At 26.9% G+C, this 19,629-nt stretch overlaps 1 protein-coding gene and 1 long non-coding RNA gene across 6 annotated transcripts in view; one reads left to right on the top strand and one right to left on the bottom strand.

Annotated features, from left to right (window-relative positions):
* Positions 1-12,067: 12,067 nt before the first annotated feature.
* LOC135923017 (uncharacterized) lies at positions 12,068-13,241 on the top strand. The gene is made up of 3 exons (XR_010571108.1): positions 12,068-12,166; positions 12,210-12,464; positions 12,955-13,241. It is a non-coding gene; the product is annotated as an uncharacterized LOC135923017 (long non-coding RNA).
* An 881-nt stretch (positions 13,242-14,122) lies between these two features.
* The window catches only part of LOC135923016 (G-protein-signaling modulator 1-like), a 77,272-nt gene continuing 71,765 nt past the window's right edge, over positions 14,123-19,629 (bottom strand). For 3 of the 5 annotated variants that reach the window (XM_065457601.1, XM_065457604.1, XM_065457605.1), the window contains 6 exons: positions 19,325-19,416; positions 16,419-16,911; positions 15,428-15,526; positions 15,150-15,229; positions 14,635-14,731; positions 14,379-14,491 (listed from right to left, as the gene is read on the bottom strand). In XM_065457601.1, the coding sequence (XP_065313673.1) occupies positions 14,412-14,491; positions 14,635-14,731; positions 15,150-15,229; positions 15,428-15,526; positions 16,419-16,911; positions 19,325-19,416 (941 nt within the window). In that variant the 3' untranslated portion in view covers positions 14,379-14,411. The other 2 variants (XM_065457603.1, XM_065457602.1) reach the window with 2 other exon arrangements.

Raw genomic sequence — 19,629 nt, 5'->3', positions numbered from 1 at the left:
CAAAAGACCAGATTACCTTTAGATTTTCTTAAATCAAAGGGAAGTGTTAGTAAATTACCAAGTGATAAAAACAACACAAAATTTCCTGTGGGACAAATGATTTGGGCTAGAATATTTGAGAATAAGAAAAAAAAATGGGAGAAGGGTTATATTTTAGAAAATTTAGGAAACAAATTAAATCGTGTAGAGTTTATGGGCGGAATTAAGGAAATCCATCATAACGATCAATTGAAAATACGTAGGTAAACTACTAGTTATTTTCAGATTGATGTTATTCCCAAAAATTAATGTATTATAAAATTGTGGTTATTCCAAACAAACATTGTATTCCAAAATTAATGTATTCTCAAATTTATGTTATTCTAAAGGTAATGTGATATAAAATTAATATGTTAAGTTATTCTAGAAGTAATGGGGACAGGGTTGCCAGATGTCACGATTTAGCCGTGATTCTCACGATTTCATACCTAATTTTTTACTTACCCACGTTTTCTCACACTTTACGTTTTCTCACGTTTTTAAATTTTAAAATATTTTGAAAAACAAATATAAAATTTTATTAATTTTATTTTAAAATATTTTAAAAATTGTAGTATTTGATAGTCCAACTAACCAATCATATTCATTGATCAATTACCCACAACATAAATTCAATTTTTAGAAAGTTCATCAAGTATAATTATAATATGAATTTAAATAACTATACATTTCTTTTATGGATTTTATAAATCTCATATTAAAACTCGTAAAATTTTAAATGAAATAAATTAATTGTACCTCACAAATTATAATTAGTTTAATTTAACTTAGATATTGCTAAATTAATAATCAAATTAAGAAATATCTAAAAGCATTAATTGCTAGAGTTGATTAATTAGATTCAGGATCATTTTTATAAAATAATTAAGTAAAATTAATTTATAATAAAGGTTATATATATACAGTAGATCAGATTATAATTTTTTAAAAATGCCAATTTATAATTTGATTTATTCTGTATCTTCTTAAAAATCTCATTTTATCTAAAAATTTATTGTAATATCTATTTCTTGAACTTGTTACAGAATGGATTTGCAAATTTGAAATATTTCAGGAAGCTCATCCTCAAGTAATAATTCTCATGATAAAAAATTGAAATATAAACAAACAAAAAAGAGGAAAATATAAGGTAAGTTATAATAAAAGTTGGAAACAAAAATATGAATGGTTAAAGCAGCATTCAGGGTCGACTGTAAAATGTGGTATATGTGCATCACGCTTTTCAATAAGTCATAGTGGAGAGTATGATATAATAAAACATATGAAATCTAACAAACATAAGCTGGCAAATGAACAATCTTGAACCAATACTTCCATATCACCTTAAATAACGAAATATTTTAAGAATGAAACCTTGTCTGTTATTGCTGAAACATCATTTCATAAAACATTCCCATAGCTATATGTCGGCTGATTGTTCAAGCAAGCTATTTTACTCACTTTTTTCTGACTCTAAAATTGCATCAATATTTCCATGTGGCAGAACAAAAGGCTCTAAAATAAAACATATTTTGGCACCAGAAACAAAGGCAAATATTATAAGATCTAAAAAAACAATCATCCGTTTTCAATACTAACGGATGCATCGAATAAAGGTAATATAAAAACATTTCCCTTATTACTCAGATACTTCAACAAAATAAATGAAATAAATGTTTAATTATTTAAAAATTTTTCGCCTGACAGTGAAACCCCTAAAGACATATCTAGATGCTTGCTAGAAAATTTAAAATTCGCCGAACTTGGTTGCTAATGTAACTGCCTATTAGATAACGCATTTGTAAACTTTGGGAAAAATTAGAGTATTTGGACTAAATTAAAAAGCCATAATAATAATATTATACCAATGGGTTGTATATGCCACCTTCTTCACAATTCGTTTAAAAAGGCCATAATTTTTCTTAAATATGATATTGAGAGTATAGTAATTAAATGCTATAATGAATTTAGAAACTCAACAAAAAGAGTTACAATTTTAAAAGAATTGGTAGAATGGTGCAATTTAGAATGGTCAGAATTACTTCGCCATGTTCCAACACGCTGGCTTACATTAATCCCAGTGATCAAGCGGATGCTTAAGTATTTTCAACCACTTAAAGAATATTTATCATTATCAGCAACCCCACCAATTTTGAAAATAATTTTTGAAGATGATTTTGCAGAGGCATGTTTAGGTGTTGTCCTTAACGTTGGCACTTTAGTCAATAACAAATTTACAATTGCAATCTGAAGATGTATTAGCAATATATATCATGATCTTATCCTAAAACTAAAGTATTCATTAAATTTAAAAATTCAACAAAATTGGGAGAATTTCTAAAAATATTTTACAACATAATAATGATGTAGAAAAGGCAATTTCAAAATTGAATCAAAGATATTTATAAAAAATATTATATAATATGTAGAAAAATGTTATGATATTATAGTTAATATATAGAAATATCTTAGCTCTATGACATAAAAAAATGTCCAGAATTTGAACAATTACAAAAAATTATTAGTAATTATAAAATACCAAACAAACATAGATACAGAAATTCCCTTTGAGGAATATTCACAATTTTATTCCTATTATGAATAAAAATTATCAAAAAACAATCACATGGATTTTCTTTTTAAAAAAACTCACCATTGATAGAGAAAATATGCAATTTTATATTTTCTATTCCGCATTCAAATGCTTTATCAGAGAGAATATTCAGTCTAATGACTGCTGCTTGGCGAAAAGAACGTCATCATTGGAAGCTGAACTTATGGTTAAACAAAATATAACTATTCATGCAAAGAGTTTTCAGCCTATCTCCACAGTGCCGATGGGAAATCTTTATTCCCTCTTTTAAAATCATCCTAAAATATAATAATTACATCACAATTGTTATTAGTAAACCAATAAAGAATTTTTTTTGTCTTAAAAATCTTGTTTTATTAAATATAACATATTAACTTAGATGATGAGTATGCTACATTCATTACACCGGCCGAAGGCCCGCAAATTGGGGAGTATGGGGGGGGCGAAACCCCCCATTAATTATTATAAAAGAAAAACTCACTGTTTTAAGTGAATAATATCTGGCAACCCTGAATGGGGAACCAGTTAATGTTACATAAAATTAATGTATATTTTGAATTATGTGAATATTAGTCTAATTATAAGAATTAGCAGTATTATGGTAATGATTATTACTCCATTTATCATGATATTGTGATCTGGTTGATTCTTAATTATGCTGTGACATACTCAATTTTTCCTGATGATTTAAGTTGAGGCATTACTTACTCAATTTTTCCTAATGATTTAAGTTGAGGTTTCACTTATAAATTTTTCCAATAATTTAAGTTAAATAATTAGCTTTTTTTTAAAAAAAAATGGATAAAAATTGATCGTGTGTGTTGTAGTTGTTGAAAAAAAAGAAGAAATAAATTTAATTTAATACATCAAATGTCAGTTATTTTCTGACAGGGAAATTTTTTTAGTTTTCCTGGTGGATGGAGAGAAAACGTGATCATGATATGGGTTGTTGTTAAAAAAGAGTCCTTTGTTTTGCTATTTGGAGTGAAGATATTGGATTAATTGGAGAAGATGTCTGCTGGGAAGAACAAAGAATGGAGAAGATTCAACTATTTTTATAAATATGAAATCTTCCATCAAAATTTACTAAAACAGCTGTGTGGGAGACCCTACATTAAATCGATTCTTTTCCTTACATTTTATTTTGCCTAAATTCGAAAAGGACCAAATAAAGTCCTTAAATATAATTAAGAATAAATTAGGATCTTCGTTAATGTTGCCGATGACCTCAGGATTTACTTAGGGATTAATGCGGAACACAATGCAATGTAAAGGATAAGAAAGGTAAGACCAGTAAATATTTCATGTTAAAGATATAAATTAATTTGTAAAAATGATAGCTATGTTTGTATATTTTTAGGCTAGGTTAAGGAATAAGAAATGTTATGATGAATAGTTCATTTCTATTAATGTTTGTTTATTATTAATGTGGTCAGTAAGGTAGTTTCATAAACTGAACTACATTTGAAATAAAGGTTTATATATTATTAATATGGTCATTAAGGTAGTTTCATAAATTGAACTACATTTGAAATAAAGGTTTATATATTATTAATATGGTCAGTAAGGTAGTTTCATAAATTGAACTACATTTGAAATAAAGGTTTATATGTCAGTAAGGTAGTTTCATAAATTGAACTACATTTGAAATAAAGGTTTATATATTATTAATATGGTCAGTAAGGTAGTTTCATAAATTGAACTACATTTGAAATAAAGGTTTATATATTATTAATATGGTCAGTAAGGTAGTTTCATAAATTGAACTACATTTGAAATAAAGTGTAAGGGGAGTAGGTTACATAATATGTGATATATTGGTGGTTTAATTGGAATTAAACGGATAAGTATTTGGTGAATAATAAATATACATTGAAATGGACTTTTGTAATAAAATATGTGTTATATAATTATGCATTTTGGGTTTTTAAAGGGATGGACATGTGTGGGATAATTTATTATTAATTAATGTTAATATATTGTATGTGTAATTTAGTTTCAATTAAGGTTGATATGTTATTAAAGGATCTATTAGGGTGAGTTAATGTTGTTTATTTAGAAGTAATTAACCATTCTTATGAAATAGAGTGTAATGTGAATTACACATATGATATATTTAATTATGAATGATAATTTAAAGGAATTGAAGTATGATGAAGTCAGAATAATATCTATAATGTTATAGGTGGATAGTTATTTTGATTTAGTGCCTGCATTTGAATATAAATTGGGTATGGATTTATATGATATATTAGATGATGTGTAAGATTTTTTTTTCAATTTATGAAATCTTAATATTTATATATATATTTTTTTTAAATTATAAAATTCTATAAAAAGTTTTATTTGCAATTATTAAATTATTTTTATGGTATGCAATGATGTGAAGGGAAAATATTTTTACAGATAAGGTCGGCCATGTTGATGGGTATGCCTTGAGGTGGGAATATTGTTTAGTTTGCATACTGGAGAAAGTTTTTTTTGTGTAATTTTTTTTTATACAAATTTATGTTGCATATTACATTTTTTTTTCTTTGTAATAATTTTATAGCACATCACATTTTACTATTTATTTTATGAACATTTTTTTAAAGAAAAGACTCAAATTATTTTATATTGTGAAGGTATATTAAAAATTCTTTACATATATATCATATAGCCCATTATATTCTCAATTTTTGTTACTTCGCATTCTACATTTCTGTGAATTTGTGCTAATTGTGATGCCAGGGTTAGATAGAAATGGTATATTTTTACTAGGATACTGAGTAATTCCTAGATGAAAAGTATTTTATTGTCTATGTATTATATATTATTCCTCATTATAAAATATTAAATTTATACATATTCTTGGTAATTTTGTTAAATCTTTGTTCGGCAAATTTTCGCAATTATTTTTAATACCTAAAAATGGATTTTTTCAGTTTTTTCACATGACCGAAGGAAAATTACATGTGTTAAAATTGCATTTCACACATAAACCATTTGTTCACATGAAGTATTATATGTAAAATCATTATTTCCTAATTACCATTAATCAAACCCAAATGATGTATATTATAGATCCTATTTCTCAAATGTCTTAAAATGAATGAATTATTATGTTTTGCGGATATTACATTGTCCATATTAAGGTTCCATAGATTATAAATGCAGATACCCCAATGTACATGTCATTATTGACAATATGTGTTTTCGCGCTTATATATTGAAATGTATCGGAGATATTATATTATAAATCATTATAAGGAAAGTCGATTCAATAAATTCCATGAACGTCTTCAAGGCGTCCCGATACAATTCAAAGAGGTGATTCGATACAATTCAAAGAGGTGATTCGATACAACACCACCACAGAGAGAGGGACGCTGGGCTTGTGAAGGGTGGGCGTGTTGTAGCTGTTGAAAAAAAGAAGAAATAAATTTAATTTAATACATCAAATATCAGTTATTTTCTGACAGGGGAATTTTTTTAGTTTTCCTGGTGGATGGAGGGAAAACGTGATCATGACATGGGTTGTTGTTAAAAAAGAGTCCTTTGTTTTGCTATTTGGAGTGAAGATATTGGATTAATTGGAAAAGATGTCAGCTGGGAAGAACAAAGAATGGAGAAGATTCACTATTTTTATAAATATGAAATCTTCTGATAAATATAATTATGAATAAATATGGATCTTCGTGCCGTGACTACAGGATAGTCTTGATTCCAGGGTTATTCGGTATATAAGGTAAAAACAATATTTTTATTTTATATTTTGTATCTCTCCTCAGGACACAACGCAATCACATTTTTGTTTAAATTTTTTAGAAATTTAATTAATTAAAAAAATAGTTTAAAAAAAAAAGAACGTATTTTTAAATATTCTAAAATTATTTATTTACCACGGCCGATTTAAAGTAATATAAATTTTCCATATAATGAGATGGGCTTTATGTTTAATTTTGATATTGAGCCTAGCTTATTTAATAAAATTTCGGAGTATCCGAGTATTACTTATCAAAATTTGTATGAAATGGTTGATAAATTTGATGTAAATAATGCATTAGTGACAATTTTATTATTGGTTGCAAAGAATTAGGATGGTGACGATATTGCGCGAGGTTCGAGTCAGTAAAAATATATTTTATTAACTCATTTCTTTTTCTTTTCTTAAGGTATTTATACCTTTTCTAAAATATAAATTAGAATATAAAACGAAATACAAAAAAAATAATATATAAAAAAGTAAGGTTACGCCGTTTATAAAATAAAATTAGATTATAACAAATAACAAAAAATTAGATTATAAAAATATATAATAAGATTAAGAAATTAGAATAACACAACATTGGTCATAATATATGGGTTATCTATTATAATAAAATTTTTGTTTGGAAAATGTACTCTGGTTGCGACCAAGGTATATGGAAATTGGAAAATAGACACTCCGGTGTCGGCTGATTGTTGGAAAAAGATTTCGGTCTTGGAAAGTAATTTAAATGTGGTTTTAAATGAAATCAAGAACGGCAGACCAAAAATGGTAGAAACTTTGGAATGTAATAACGATGATCGTTTGGATATTGTGGAGAGATCTGTAGTTATCCTCCAAGAATTGAAAGAAATAAAAGAAGTGATTAAGATTATATATCAAGATATAAATAAATTGGTTATTGCGAATAGTAAGGATAATAAAGGCCAAATATGGGGTCCGACATGGTCAAATGGAAAAAATATCTCCGTTGAAAAAAATGGTTTTTCTGGTCATAAGAAAATTTTAGAAGATTTGAAATGTACCCGCTGTGGGTATAGGAGCCACAAGGTAGAGACCTGTGTGGTCAAAGAACAAAATTTTCGTGAGGGTTTTCCGTTAAAGAAATTGACATTAGAAAATTCTAATGTTGGAAAAATTTCTGGTACCAACACGAATAAATGTGAGGTTCTACGATCGAATTATGGTAAATCCCGTTTGTGTTTTAAATGTAACAAACCGGGACATGTAGCCATAAATTGTTCGAAAATTGACTATATGATTGCAGGTGTAATCATATTGTAAGTAGGAGATCGGGAGGGAAAAATAATAATTAAGTAAATAACCATGCTGAAATGAGATATGATTCTCGTAAAAGCAGTGGTTTTAACCGAAATTTTTTTTATCCTGATGATAAAAATAAAAATAATGAAGATTCTAATGATTTTAAATGGGAGAAATATCCTAAGGGTATTGTTAAATATTCCGATGAAAGGAATGTTAATTCTTTCAGATGGAAAAAATATCCCAGTTATATTGCAAAAAAATATATGAATATTGTTAATGAACCACTAAATTCCGAGTTGAATTTATGTTCAAATGGGAATTCTCATGAAACTGATGTTTCAGACGAAATTAATCTTGATCAGTCAATTAAAACATATGATATTTTAATGACTGAGAGATTAGTCGAACCTTGTCCTTGTCCAAGAGTTTCTGTAAGAGTTGATTCGAGGGACATCGACATGTTGTTCGACACAGGGGCTAGCATTTCCATAATGTTTAGAAGAAATTATTATAAGTATTGGCCTGGGGGTAGACTTGAAAAAGAATCTATGTGTGCCAGACAATTTGATGGGTCTGATATAATAGTTTTGGGAAAAACTAAGTTGGGAGTAATTTTCCATGATACCACATTTTTCCTAGATTTATGGGTAGTAAAGAAAGATGTGGAAACCATCATGGGGTGGGATTGGATTGTTCAGTTAGGTCCTTTCAATAATTATTGGAATATTTTTGCCGTACATAATGGTTCGGTCTTAAATGCGACTAAGAACAAAAATATTGCTAATAACGCTCGAAAAAATATTCATGAAATAGAAGGGACGGATTTAACCGTAAAACAAGATAATTCAACCCTTAATTCTGATAGGTATGTAAATTCCACGGAATTAATGGTTGAAAACAATATTAGCATTGATGAAAACCCAATGGTTGCTATTGGTATTCATGAACTATATAAAATGCGTGAAAACATATCTCTTTTAATGAAGAAATATGAAATAATTTTCGAAGACAAGTTAGGATGTCTTAATGATTATCAAGTGGATGTAAAATAAAGATGGGGGAAATATAATGAGAAGATATACCCGATTTTTTTAACGGTTCATATCGGGTCGGGGTTCCGTATATTGGATCATTTTTTTAAATATTGTTCAATGCATACAAGTTGTTATGGTCAGTTTCGATCCAATTTATAGTTCAATTCAGACGGGTTTATTAAAAAGTTTTTAACCATTTTAATGATATTGGAAAGGTTTTTCTTTTTGTTCGTTAAGGAATGTTCTTTGTCTGCCAGATGATAGGGACAATAAGTCATTTTTTTAAATGAATAGAAAAGTTTTGTTTTTATCTTTTCTTGAATGAATGGAGAAGTTTTTCAGGGTATTAAAATAGTTGTTGTTCTCAATGTTAGTTGAAAAGTTTTTTTTTGGTCGTGTTATGTTTGATTATTCACATTGATAAAAATTTAATTTTTCAATCGGCAGTGTCGGCCAGTTGTTATTTTTTTTATCTGGTTTTATGTTGTTGCCAGACATAAAAGTACATATTTGTTGCAATATCAATTTAGTAAATGACTTTTTATGGGACTTTATAATGTATATTGAAAAGAGAATCTTTAACATTTGGTAAAATTTTTTTTTCTCCCAGCCCTTCTGTTGTATATTTTTTTTTGGTCCCCTAACTTATTTTTATTGGAAGTTGCCTCTAATTTTGTAATTAATATTAAGGAATGAATAATACTGACTTGGGGATTCGCATGACTGGGTTAGTTGTGGATAAAATATTTTTTTTGTGGCATAAATATCATTAGTATTTTTTTTTTCGGTCACTTATGATAGTTTATTTTCTTTTATTTTTTTGTGTTTGTATTTCAATGATTTTTTAAAAAAAAAATTAATTATTATAAAATAATAATAATATAAATATAAATAAATTGCCAAAATCACATGTGAAACGTATTCCCCATTATCAGACTCGTTTCCAGTTAATTATCAAGCCAATGCTCATGAATTATCGTTTACTCAACCTTTCGGAGCAATGACAACCACCCGATTACGATGTATAACGTCAATGTAGATAAATAGAGATCCAATCCCTTTACGCTATGGCCACGTTATTCAGTGGGGCTACATTTCTCTACGTCGCCGCTTTTCACATCTTGGCAGAAACAGGCTTTTTGAAACATTCGTCTCATAATAATAACGTCATTCATTATTCCAAAACTCCACGAAGGAATACCACAGTACCATCAATGATGAATTTAGGCAATGAACATTCTTTATTACGAATGGATATCGCAGACGAAAAAAAAAATCGAAGTGGAAAACGAAGCAAATGATTTGACAAAGATTTTATTATCACCGACAAAACAAATTAATGTTAATGTTTAAAATATGAATGCTTTAAGAAATATCTATTGTTCCTTTAGAGTTTGGTGTTTCCCATAGTTATATTCACTATCACAATGGATCATTCACATTGAAATTAGCTATTTTTTTGAAATATTTAAGGTAATCATGATATTATTAAATTAATCAAATAAAATCGAAGGACTTTATAAAATTTTACAAATCTGTTATAGCAATTTAATTGATCATGCAACACCGTTATATATCGACCATTTTTTTTAACAAAAATGTATATACATATACATTTTTTATATATACATGCCATTGGTCCATAAAGGGGTGGCATGTCATAAATGATACTTTTTTTTAATATAGTTAAAATGTCAATCATTTTAAATCAGATATTTTTTTATCGTTTTTGATAAAAAGTAATTTTTATTATTAATTTTTTTTATATGAAAACTGCAATCATTTTCTTGATCAGTTTTTTTTTTGATATTAAATTTTATAAAACCATTTACATCATTAATTTTTTATAAAATGATTAATTAATATTTTTTTTGAAATTAATTGTAATTTTTGTTGTTGAATTACTAATAAAGAAGAAGATTTTATTATATTTGTGATTTTAGTGATTTGAATAAATTATTTCTATATTTAGATCATTGCCTAGGTCTTTTTATTTGGTTCTCTAGTTTGTCATTTACATTTACATTTCTGTTTTTTTTTTATTTTTGTAATTTTGTCTTTTTTGACAGTGTGGTAAATATATAAATTTCTTGGTTGAAAAGGTTTATTGAAGTGTGTTGTTTGTAAGATAAAAATAAAATGTAAGATAAAAACAAGACGAACTGTGTAGTTAAATTGTTTAATTAATAAAATGTAAAATAAAAACAGAAGTGTTGTTTATTAATGAAAAATGAAGCAAATAAAATGTTTTTGAATAGAAATAAAATGATTCAAAACATGCAAAGGTTTAAAATAATTTGTGTTTATAAGAAAACATGAAATAGTGAATTAGGAGAAATAGTGAATTAGGAAAAACAAAAGTTGAAATTTGTTTTAAAAAGAAAAGGGTGTATAAAGTATTATTATGATGTTAAAAGAATTTTTATTATATTTTTTTCATGATTATAATAAAGTAAATGAATTGGATTCTCGAGTTAAATATTATGGCAATCGTGTTTGGCCGCCTAGGACGTATCAAGGAAATAGATTACATTCAAGAGATAGAACAATGAATTCCTTACAAAAGTCCATGAAAAGAAGTAATTTTGATCTTACAGGTGTATGTAATACTAGTTATTCTATGAAACCGGAAGAAATTCGAGACTCATCTAAAAATGGAGAGGAATACACAGATGCAAAAATGGAAGAGATTAAATTGTTAAGACAAGATGATTGAAAAATTTTATTGTGGTAAATTTTTAGTATGTTCATTTTGTAAATTAATATTCATTTATTTAGTGCACATGTCCTTGGCCTTTTTTGGGTGGACATGTTGTAAATAATAAAATATTTATACTTAGATATATAGTATTATATTTAAAAGAATGTCAATCAAATAGTTATTATTTTTATTGATTGTAAAAAATATAAAGTATATCGATTTTATTATATACTATTTTTTATTTTGGATATTAAAAATAAAGTGTAGTTCTTGTAGTTTAAAATTTATCGTATCAGAGGTAAAAAAAGAATAACAAGCAAGGATTTGCGAAGAATGATTGAAATAGAAGCTATTGGAAGGGGGAATATAAGAAATAAACTGAGATGGCTTAGGCATGTAAGATGATCGGGTAAGAGATGCAATTATAAATAATGGAATCGGTCACAAGACGACAGGAATGAAAGTGATAATAAATCACATGAGAATATTGGGTCACTAGAGGTCAGCACGGCATGGGTTGTGCGTAGCCCGACCCGAGCTCGGACATAAAAAACTTTTATTTTCAGGCTCGAGTTGTAAGAGGTGTCCGACCCAGTAAATAAATATCCTAAATAATCATTTTAATTCATAATGGCAATTAAAATAATATGCCATTTTTATCTAACACATTTATCATTAAAATGTCATCAGAATAACATGTCATTTAACTTAAATTTTTATCTTACATAACATCCGTTTAAGAAAATATTTTGTTTTTATATTTTTGCATTATTATTACATATTTTATTTACATCATATTCCATCAGGTTAATTAAAACATATTTATCTAATATCTATTTAATTAAATAGCCTCAAATTTTCTATATTTAAAATCGTTTACCAAATCTTAAATTGGTGGAAGATTTATCAAAGCGGCTTTCCCAATTTAAGTGTTTTGGCTTAAATTCCTGGATATCCCTGCTTCCTGGGCTAACAGTGAAAGAGCGCTTTCAGCGACTTGTAGGGCCATTGAAGATAGGAAGACTTGTTTAAAGCCTGACAAATTCGACTCCTCATTATTTATATATCACAATTATTCACTAACTGATACTATTGAAAATGATAGTAAGATATATCATATTATCATGCACATTATTTTTATATAATCGCAATAACTTTTAAATTCGATCGAATTTAAACTTATTTAATATTAAGCTGAATATAAAGTACACGTTATCAATTTAAATAAAAAGCAACTTAATTTAATATTGATTATATTATGACGGTCAAATAAACTTTTATTTAAAACAATACACATAATTTTTAATTGTTTTTTGATATTATAATATTCACACTCAAATTTAAAAAAATTTAGTCGGATCGGGTTGAGATCGGGTCGGACAAATTATTTTATAATTCGGGCTTGGGGCGGGAAAAATTACTTTGTAGACCTTTAGGTCTTACAAATAGTAATGCGCAGGAATTGGAGCAAGGAAAAATTAGCTTACCTGAGTGAACCTTGAAAACTGCCATTAAACGTATAACAAATAAAATATGCATTATTCATATTATGTTTATATATATGAAACACTAACTTAAATTATTTTTTTAAAAGATTAGTGTGACCATGATTTTTAAACAGCAAATTAAATACAGAAATATTATGTCGGAGTTTTACCGTATCTAGCCAGAAGATAAACAAATAGATTATTAAAATTTAAATAAATAATTAATGATGGAAATAAAGCTTAAAACAGTTTTAAAAGAAACATAATAATTTCAAATGCGATCAAATAATATGATCAAATAATGAAAGGTATTAATCGAAGAATAATTTTTTAACGATTCGTATCCGACTAGAATAATTGTATTTTAGTGTTCGATTCAAATAATTGTTGTTAATATTTATATTACAAACTCAAAATATTATTTTACTTGACATTTTATTTTCTAAATATTATTGCCATTTTTTTTTACATTTTTCATTATAAATAAATAAAATATTTAACAGCAGAAAATGATAATATAAAATGGTAAATCAACAATCTGTAATATCAATCAATATTAAATATAATAGTATAATGTTTGTTTTAAATATATGATTTTTTAATATATAAGTTTTATATCACCATAATGTAAATGTTATGATAGCTATTGTTGTTATCATACCTTTAATTATAAGAAATCAATTAAAATTTTAGGATAAACATGACCTCCAAGGATTAATTTCGTTATAAATGTAAGTCTGTTAATACATTATATTATAATATAAAGTTCTTAAAGATAATATATAAATGAATTGGAATTTTGAATGGTAATATATAATAAAAAACTTGCGCTGATTGAGTTTCAAATCAAAAGCCTGCGCGATATTAAATTTAATTGGGATTATTTACATAAATATATATACATATAAACTTTGATAAAAACATAAGAAATAACATTAACGGGTGGTGGAATAAATATGCAATGAACCAAGCGATTAATTTCATCATTATATTCAAAACATTAAGAAATTTTAATAATTAAAGATTCAATGAGTTAAGAATATTATCAAGTATTTAGGGAACACCAAAATTTTAAATACTTAAGGTGAGTGAGATGATAACATAATATACATTATTTCCAAACAATTTTTTAAAATACTTTTTAAAAAAAGTTGTATATTAAATTAATGCTTTTAAAATATGAGTATTATAGTATTTTTTAAAATGTTAAATTTTTTTTAAATATTATATTTAGAAAAGTTTAACAAGTTAACTAACTATCATTTAGATGTGCTATATTTGAAATTTTATAAAATATTTTATAGATTATTATATTAATATATTTCATATATGTGTAATTTCAATCCAAATATATTTAATGAATTATAAAGCGATTTGCCTATAAATATATGGAATAGATATTTTTAAAAGAAGAACAAAATTATTAAAATTATTTCTTATGCGATTTGCTAATTAGTTTATCCGAGCATAATTGATCTTTGATCATCGATTCTTCCAACTAAAGAAATAATGAACTTTAATTTAAATGTTGGTCAGAATTAAGTTCCCACCAAAGATAGTTATTTCAAATGATGATACGTATGAGGGGACCCTTATCATCCATCCATATAATTCCGTTTCCTATAAGTGGAAAGGATTTGCCCTCTACAGGAAAATCATGGGGAAAAAAATTATTATTTTAAAATCTTTCGTTTGTTGTTACTTACGAATTATTACATTTTTAAAATAAAAAATTATGTTGCTCTAAAATAAAACATTTAAATTATATTTTTGACTAATAATATCACCTTGCATCTTAGACACCAAATCAATAATTTCGTCATCTGCTTCAACTGTGCTATTTTCATCCTTTTGAACGCTAAAGTTAGGTTCTGGCTTAATAGGCTAATAATATTAAATATATATAAAAAGGTTATATAAAAATTTTGAAGGGTCCTTTTGTTTTGGAATGAAAAAAAAATAAAAATATATCTATTTTTACTATATGGCATGAAAGTATATGGAACAATAAATCAATGATATATATATTTATATGTATCATGTTTAGCTAATGTAAGTTATTCGTGTATATTTTAGGAAATTATTTCTATAATATATTCGAATTAAAAATTACTTAACAATACAATACTGGTAAAAAAACATGCTTATTTTTTTTTAAACTAAAAAGCCAATTCTATATTAAGATTATTAATAAAGTTTTATGGATTTTATTTTCACTTTTTAAATGTATAAATATTTTGAATCACGGAAAACCTCCAAAAAATGGAAAATTATTTTCCGCTTATTAAATATTTTTGCATACTTTGTTGCCAGCACTATAGGTTAATTTGATACTTTTACGATCCATAAGAGTGTGCTCAACGTTGTTCCCATTAGATTTTGCTGCGTTATATCGATCATATATTATAAAACAATAGTAAATAGAAAATCAAAAGTTCAAATTCGAAGATATTTATAAAAAAAATTAAATGTTTCATTTAGTTTTTAAACAAATATAAACATTTTTAATATTGATGAAAAAAAATGAAATATAGATAAATAAATAAAATTTTATGTTGTTTTTTTTGTATTATATCATACATAAATGGAAAGGGAAGAAAGACATGGACTTTCGGTGCTTAGACACGTAGCTGTTGTGATCCTTCACCGAAAATTTATGTTCTAGATTTATATCTTGGCCTTTAATTTTTTTTAAAAATAAAATAATATAGATATTTAAAGAGAGATTACGATTTATAAAATCTTAAGAAATAAAATAATATAGCCAAGCTTTTAGCCTAAAAATAATTGACCACTAGGTTGTCTCATCAACTTGAAAGAATTTTTTTAAATATAATAACTTAGCGTAAGCCTTTTTAGAGTTAGCGGAAGCCGTTTTAGAGTTGGCCAAAGTTACTTTATTTAACATGAGGATTTAAAAAAAATATATATTATTACTAATTTTTTTATAATGTTATAATCTGGTAATAAATACTAGTTTTCAACCTTCACATTTATGGGGTTTTTACAGCAGTAAAAAAAATAAAGTAAATTCATACTTGTATAATTACATATTATTTTGGTTGTCCACTTATATACTTAGATAATTTACATAATTATATTTAGTATATTGTACTTATTAAATATATTTGCATATTATCTTCGTGTTTTACGGCTTAATCTTTCTTAAATTGTTTCTACAAATATTATCAAAAAAAAATTTCAATTATAAATTCTTTTGGAATGCAAATATCACTCACTCTTTATATTCTTAATTTAGAAATATCTACCTAAAAAATTATCTCGTTTTCTTGTAAAAAAAGTCAAATATAGATCTCCAAATTCTAATGACATAATGAAAGATGATGATAGTGATAGAAAATAAACAAATTTCGAACAAAATGTTGATAAAATTATTACCTTTATGTTCATAAGCATGCCATCATTTAAATTTTAGATTAGCAATTCGAACAAAATGTTGATAAAATTATTACCTTTATGTTCATAAGCATGCCATCATTTAAATCTTAGATTAGCAATTTAATACTCCATACTTAGAGCCAGAAATATGATAGATAAAAAAATAGCTCACTTATATATTTGGAGTCCTTTTTTCCTTTGCCGTCTTCCTTCCCTTTTCTGCTGCGACGAGTAACACTTGTCCATTTATTGGACAGACTGCTCAACCTTCTACCCTCCTTGCCCGCTCCTTTATTGCAACCTTTCACATCCGTCCCGATTTTAGATACGCAACCATCGTCCTCATTTTTAATAAAAGACTGTCCAAGGCTCAAGTTGATTGTCGAGGGTCCATCGTATCGTTGGTCGTTCATGCGCTGGCTCTGAAAACGGGCCACGTAGTCAAAAAAATCCACCTCTTCATCGCCGTGGTTGCCATTTTCTTCAACATTGATAGTTCCGAGGGTGTTAGTTCCGCCACTGATATTGGCTTCTCCACTCGTATAGAGATTGAGAGACTCGGGTTTGGAACAAACATTTAGGTTGATTCCCTGTTTGGGATTATTGGTTGGTGTATCGTGGACGTCAGCCATATTGAAAGGACTGTTCGCGTTCATGCGATTCTTCTGAGAAATGAAATGCCATGAATAGTGTGTATGAAAAAAATAAATATTATATGGTTTTGTAATGAACAACATCACACATCAATGACATCTTGTTCCTATATTTATTCTAAAAGTAAAAGCTACCTAACCCTTTTTTATAAAATTATATTTCTTTTTTTTATCGTGGAATTATTTATATGAATCCTGGAAAATAAATGATGAGGGAGGTGAATAAGGATTAAGAAAGACAAAACTAAAATATCATGATTTTTTTTTATATATTAAGATTATTCCTGTAAAACCAAAAATTAAAAAAAAATTATCTCGATGATAACTTTTTTAAAATAAGGCCATATTATAATATTGATGAACACCAGGGATGCACCGCTGCCACCATTTTAGCTGATACCGATTCCGATGACTACCGATACCAAAAAAAGAATGTAGTATATTTATTGGAAAAAAAGCGAGGATATCATTCATCAATATTATCATTTTTTTATATATTTATTTTATCATCTACAATTAGTTTTATAAAAGTAAATTAAATTAAAATAAATAGGAAAATAAAAAATTAATAGCACCTTCTTCCTTTTTTTCAGTATGATTTTTTTATAATAAATTTCGCTAAATATTCGCCGTCACTACCTACCAATTATACATTTCTACCCATAATCATCACGATTTTAATGTCGTTCGGCTCTCATGCCTTAGGCTATTTTAAAGAGTTGGGGCACCGGATCTATGCTAGGACCGAGGATCCTAACGAGGGTTACTACCTGTGCCGAAGGCTGGCTATAAACATAATAAGGTACAATTATCTCAGCATTATACTTTCACTGAACGAGACCCCGTGAATGGTCATCTATGCTTGGGGTGTTTGTTTTGTGTTCGCGCTAACATGCAATATGACGAAAAATTTAGGTCTTTAAACTTTGAACGCAGGAAATAAATAAAAAGCGTATTACCGATGATAATCTATGAAGACCTTAAATTATCTACTGATGGTAGAGAAAATTAAAAAAAAACCCTTTTAACTCTTTTGCTGGTTGCAAAATGTATGATATTCGCTTATGATCATCTCTGTCTTAATTAAAATTATTTTAGAAAGAATGATTGCACACTTATATCGATTTATTAAATACTTAAATTTGGCAGACTGACCAATTTATTTATTTCTTGATTATTATTTGTTACACCGATTTCTCTGATTTAACAATATACAAATTTTAACAGTAATAAGACATATATTCATGTAGAGACAAAAAAAATTTTTTTAATAAAATTTATGGTTAAATATCATTTTCGGTTAAAATTAAAAGTATCGACCATAAACCATACCGACAGGTACTACGAATACCGGTGCATCGAGAAAATTCGTCGTTATACAACCTAAAATTAATTTTTCTTCTAGATTTCTTCACTTATTTCCCACGAGTACAAAAAAACCATTTTAAAATCCGGCCCGAATTTAAATTTTTCCATTTTTAAGCTCGTCCCGAATTTGAAAATTTTTTATGTTAAAGCCCGGCCCGCCTTTTCGAGCTAGGCTCGCATTCAAAAAAAAAATTCATTTTCAACCCTTTTTTGAAAATATGAATTTTTGGTCACGGAATTATTTTATTTTTTTTGAATAATTTTGGCGTTACAAAGGGAAATTGAAATTATGATTAAAAGGATTCATTTATAATTTTTCTTTTAATTTAAGCCCGAATAAGATTTTCAAAATCATAAAATTTTTGGCCCATTTCGGGTCGTTCTTCAAGTCAGCTATTTATACAATATATACCGGCAATATGAGTACTGGTATTTGAGTCAATCCGTGTAATTTTAGTTATATAAAAATTAAAAAATAACTCAATAATTCATGACTAAATTGTCTGAAATTGATATATATTTTTACATAATACCGGAATATATTTTCAGAAATGACAGATTTTCAAATTTAAAAGGATCTGCCCAACAAATTAATTTACTATTTTTCAACTTAAAATTGTTTATTTAACGCGTTTTCTAAATTTAAAATTATTAAATCAGAAATGTGTTCCATCATGCGCAAAATACCTACCTTTAAATTTTAGTTCAAGTTTAGAAGGGTTTACACATATCTCCTGATTATCCGAATTTCCAGTAGTAATACCCCGCCCTTGCTTTAGTTACGAATTTTCTATGCCAAATTTGTGAATTAATGTTATTTAACGCAAATTAGTTTTACCAATTTGAGCAAAGCATTTTGAACGCGCATATTTAATAACATTAATTCCTGAATTCGGAGAGAAAATTGGCAAACGAATTTATTTTAACTAGCACGGGATATCAATATACAAAATCTTCTTAATAACAACATGGGTCTAAGTTTTCGTCTTGTTCCATTAAGTTTTACAATAAGTAGGAATTGCTTTTAATAATAAATATAAAATAAACTAATTAAAACTCGATCTGTTGGTGTTTGATTCATATCAAGAGGTTCCATGTTCTCCATGCTTTTACGTTTCCTAAGTTTGTAGATGCATGACGATGATCTAGCTTTTTTTTTATAATTGTATTTAAAAAAATTTAAATTTTGTAAAATTGAATTATCATTATTTCCAATAAAAATTTTATTAACTTTTACTTATTTTTTATAAAATAATTGAATAGTCATGTAGAGTAAGTAGGTGGGGGGGGGGGGGGGGGGTAGAAACAGGCAAATTTCCAAAGGGGAGATGTTCCCTTGCCCCCCCTCTGGCTAAGCCTATG

Source organism: Gordionus sp. m RMFG-2023, chromosome 1, assembly GCF_954871325.1.
Source record: "Gordionus sp. m RMFG-2023 chromosome 1, tfGorSpeb1-WG-v2, whole genome shotgun sequence".
Classification (NCBI taxonomy): Eukaryota; Metazoa; Nematomorpha; class Gordioida; order Chordodea; family Parachordodidae; genus Gordionus; species Gordionus sp. m RMFG-2023.
The sequence above is the reverse complement of the archived record's forward strand: the minus strand, read 5'-3'. Positions and strand labels throughout refer to the sequence as shown.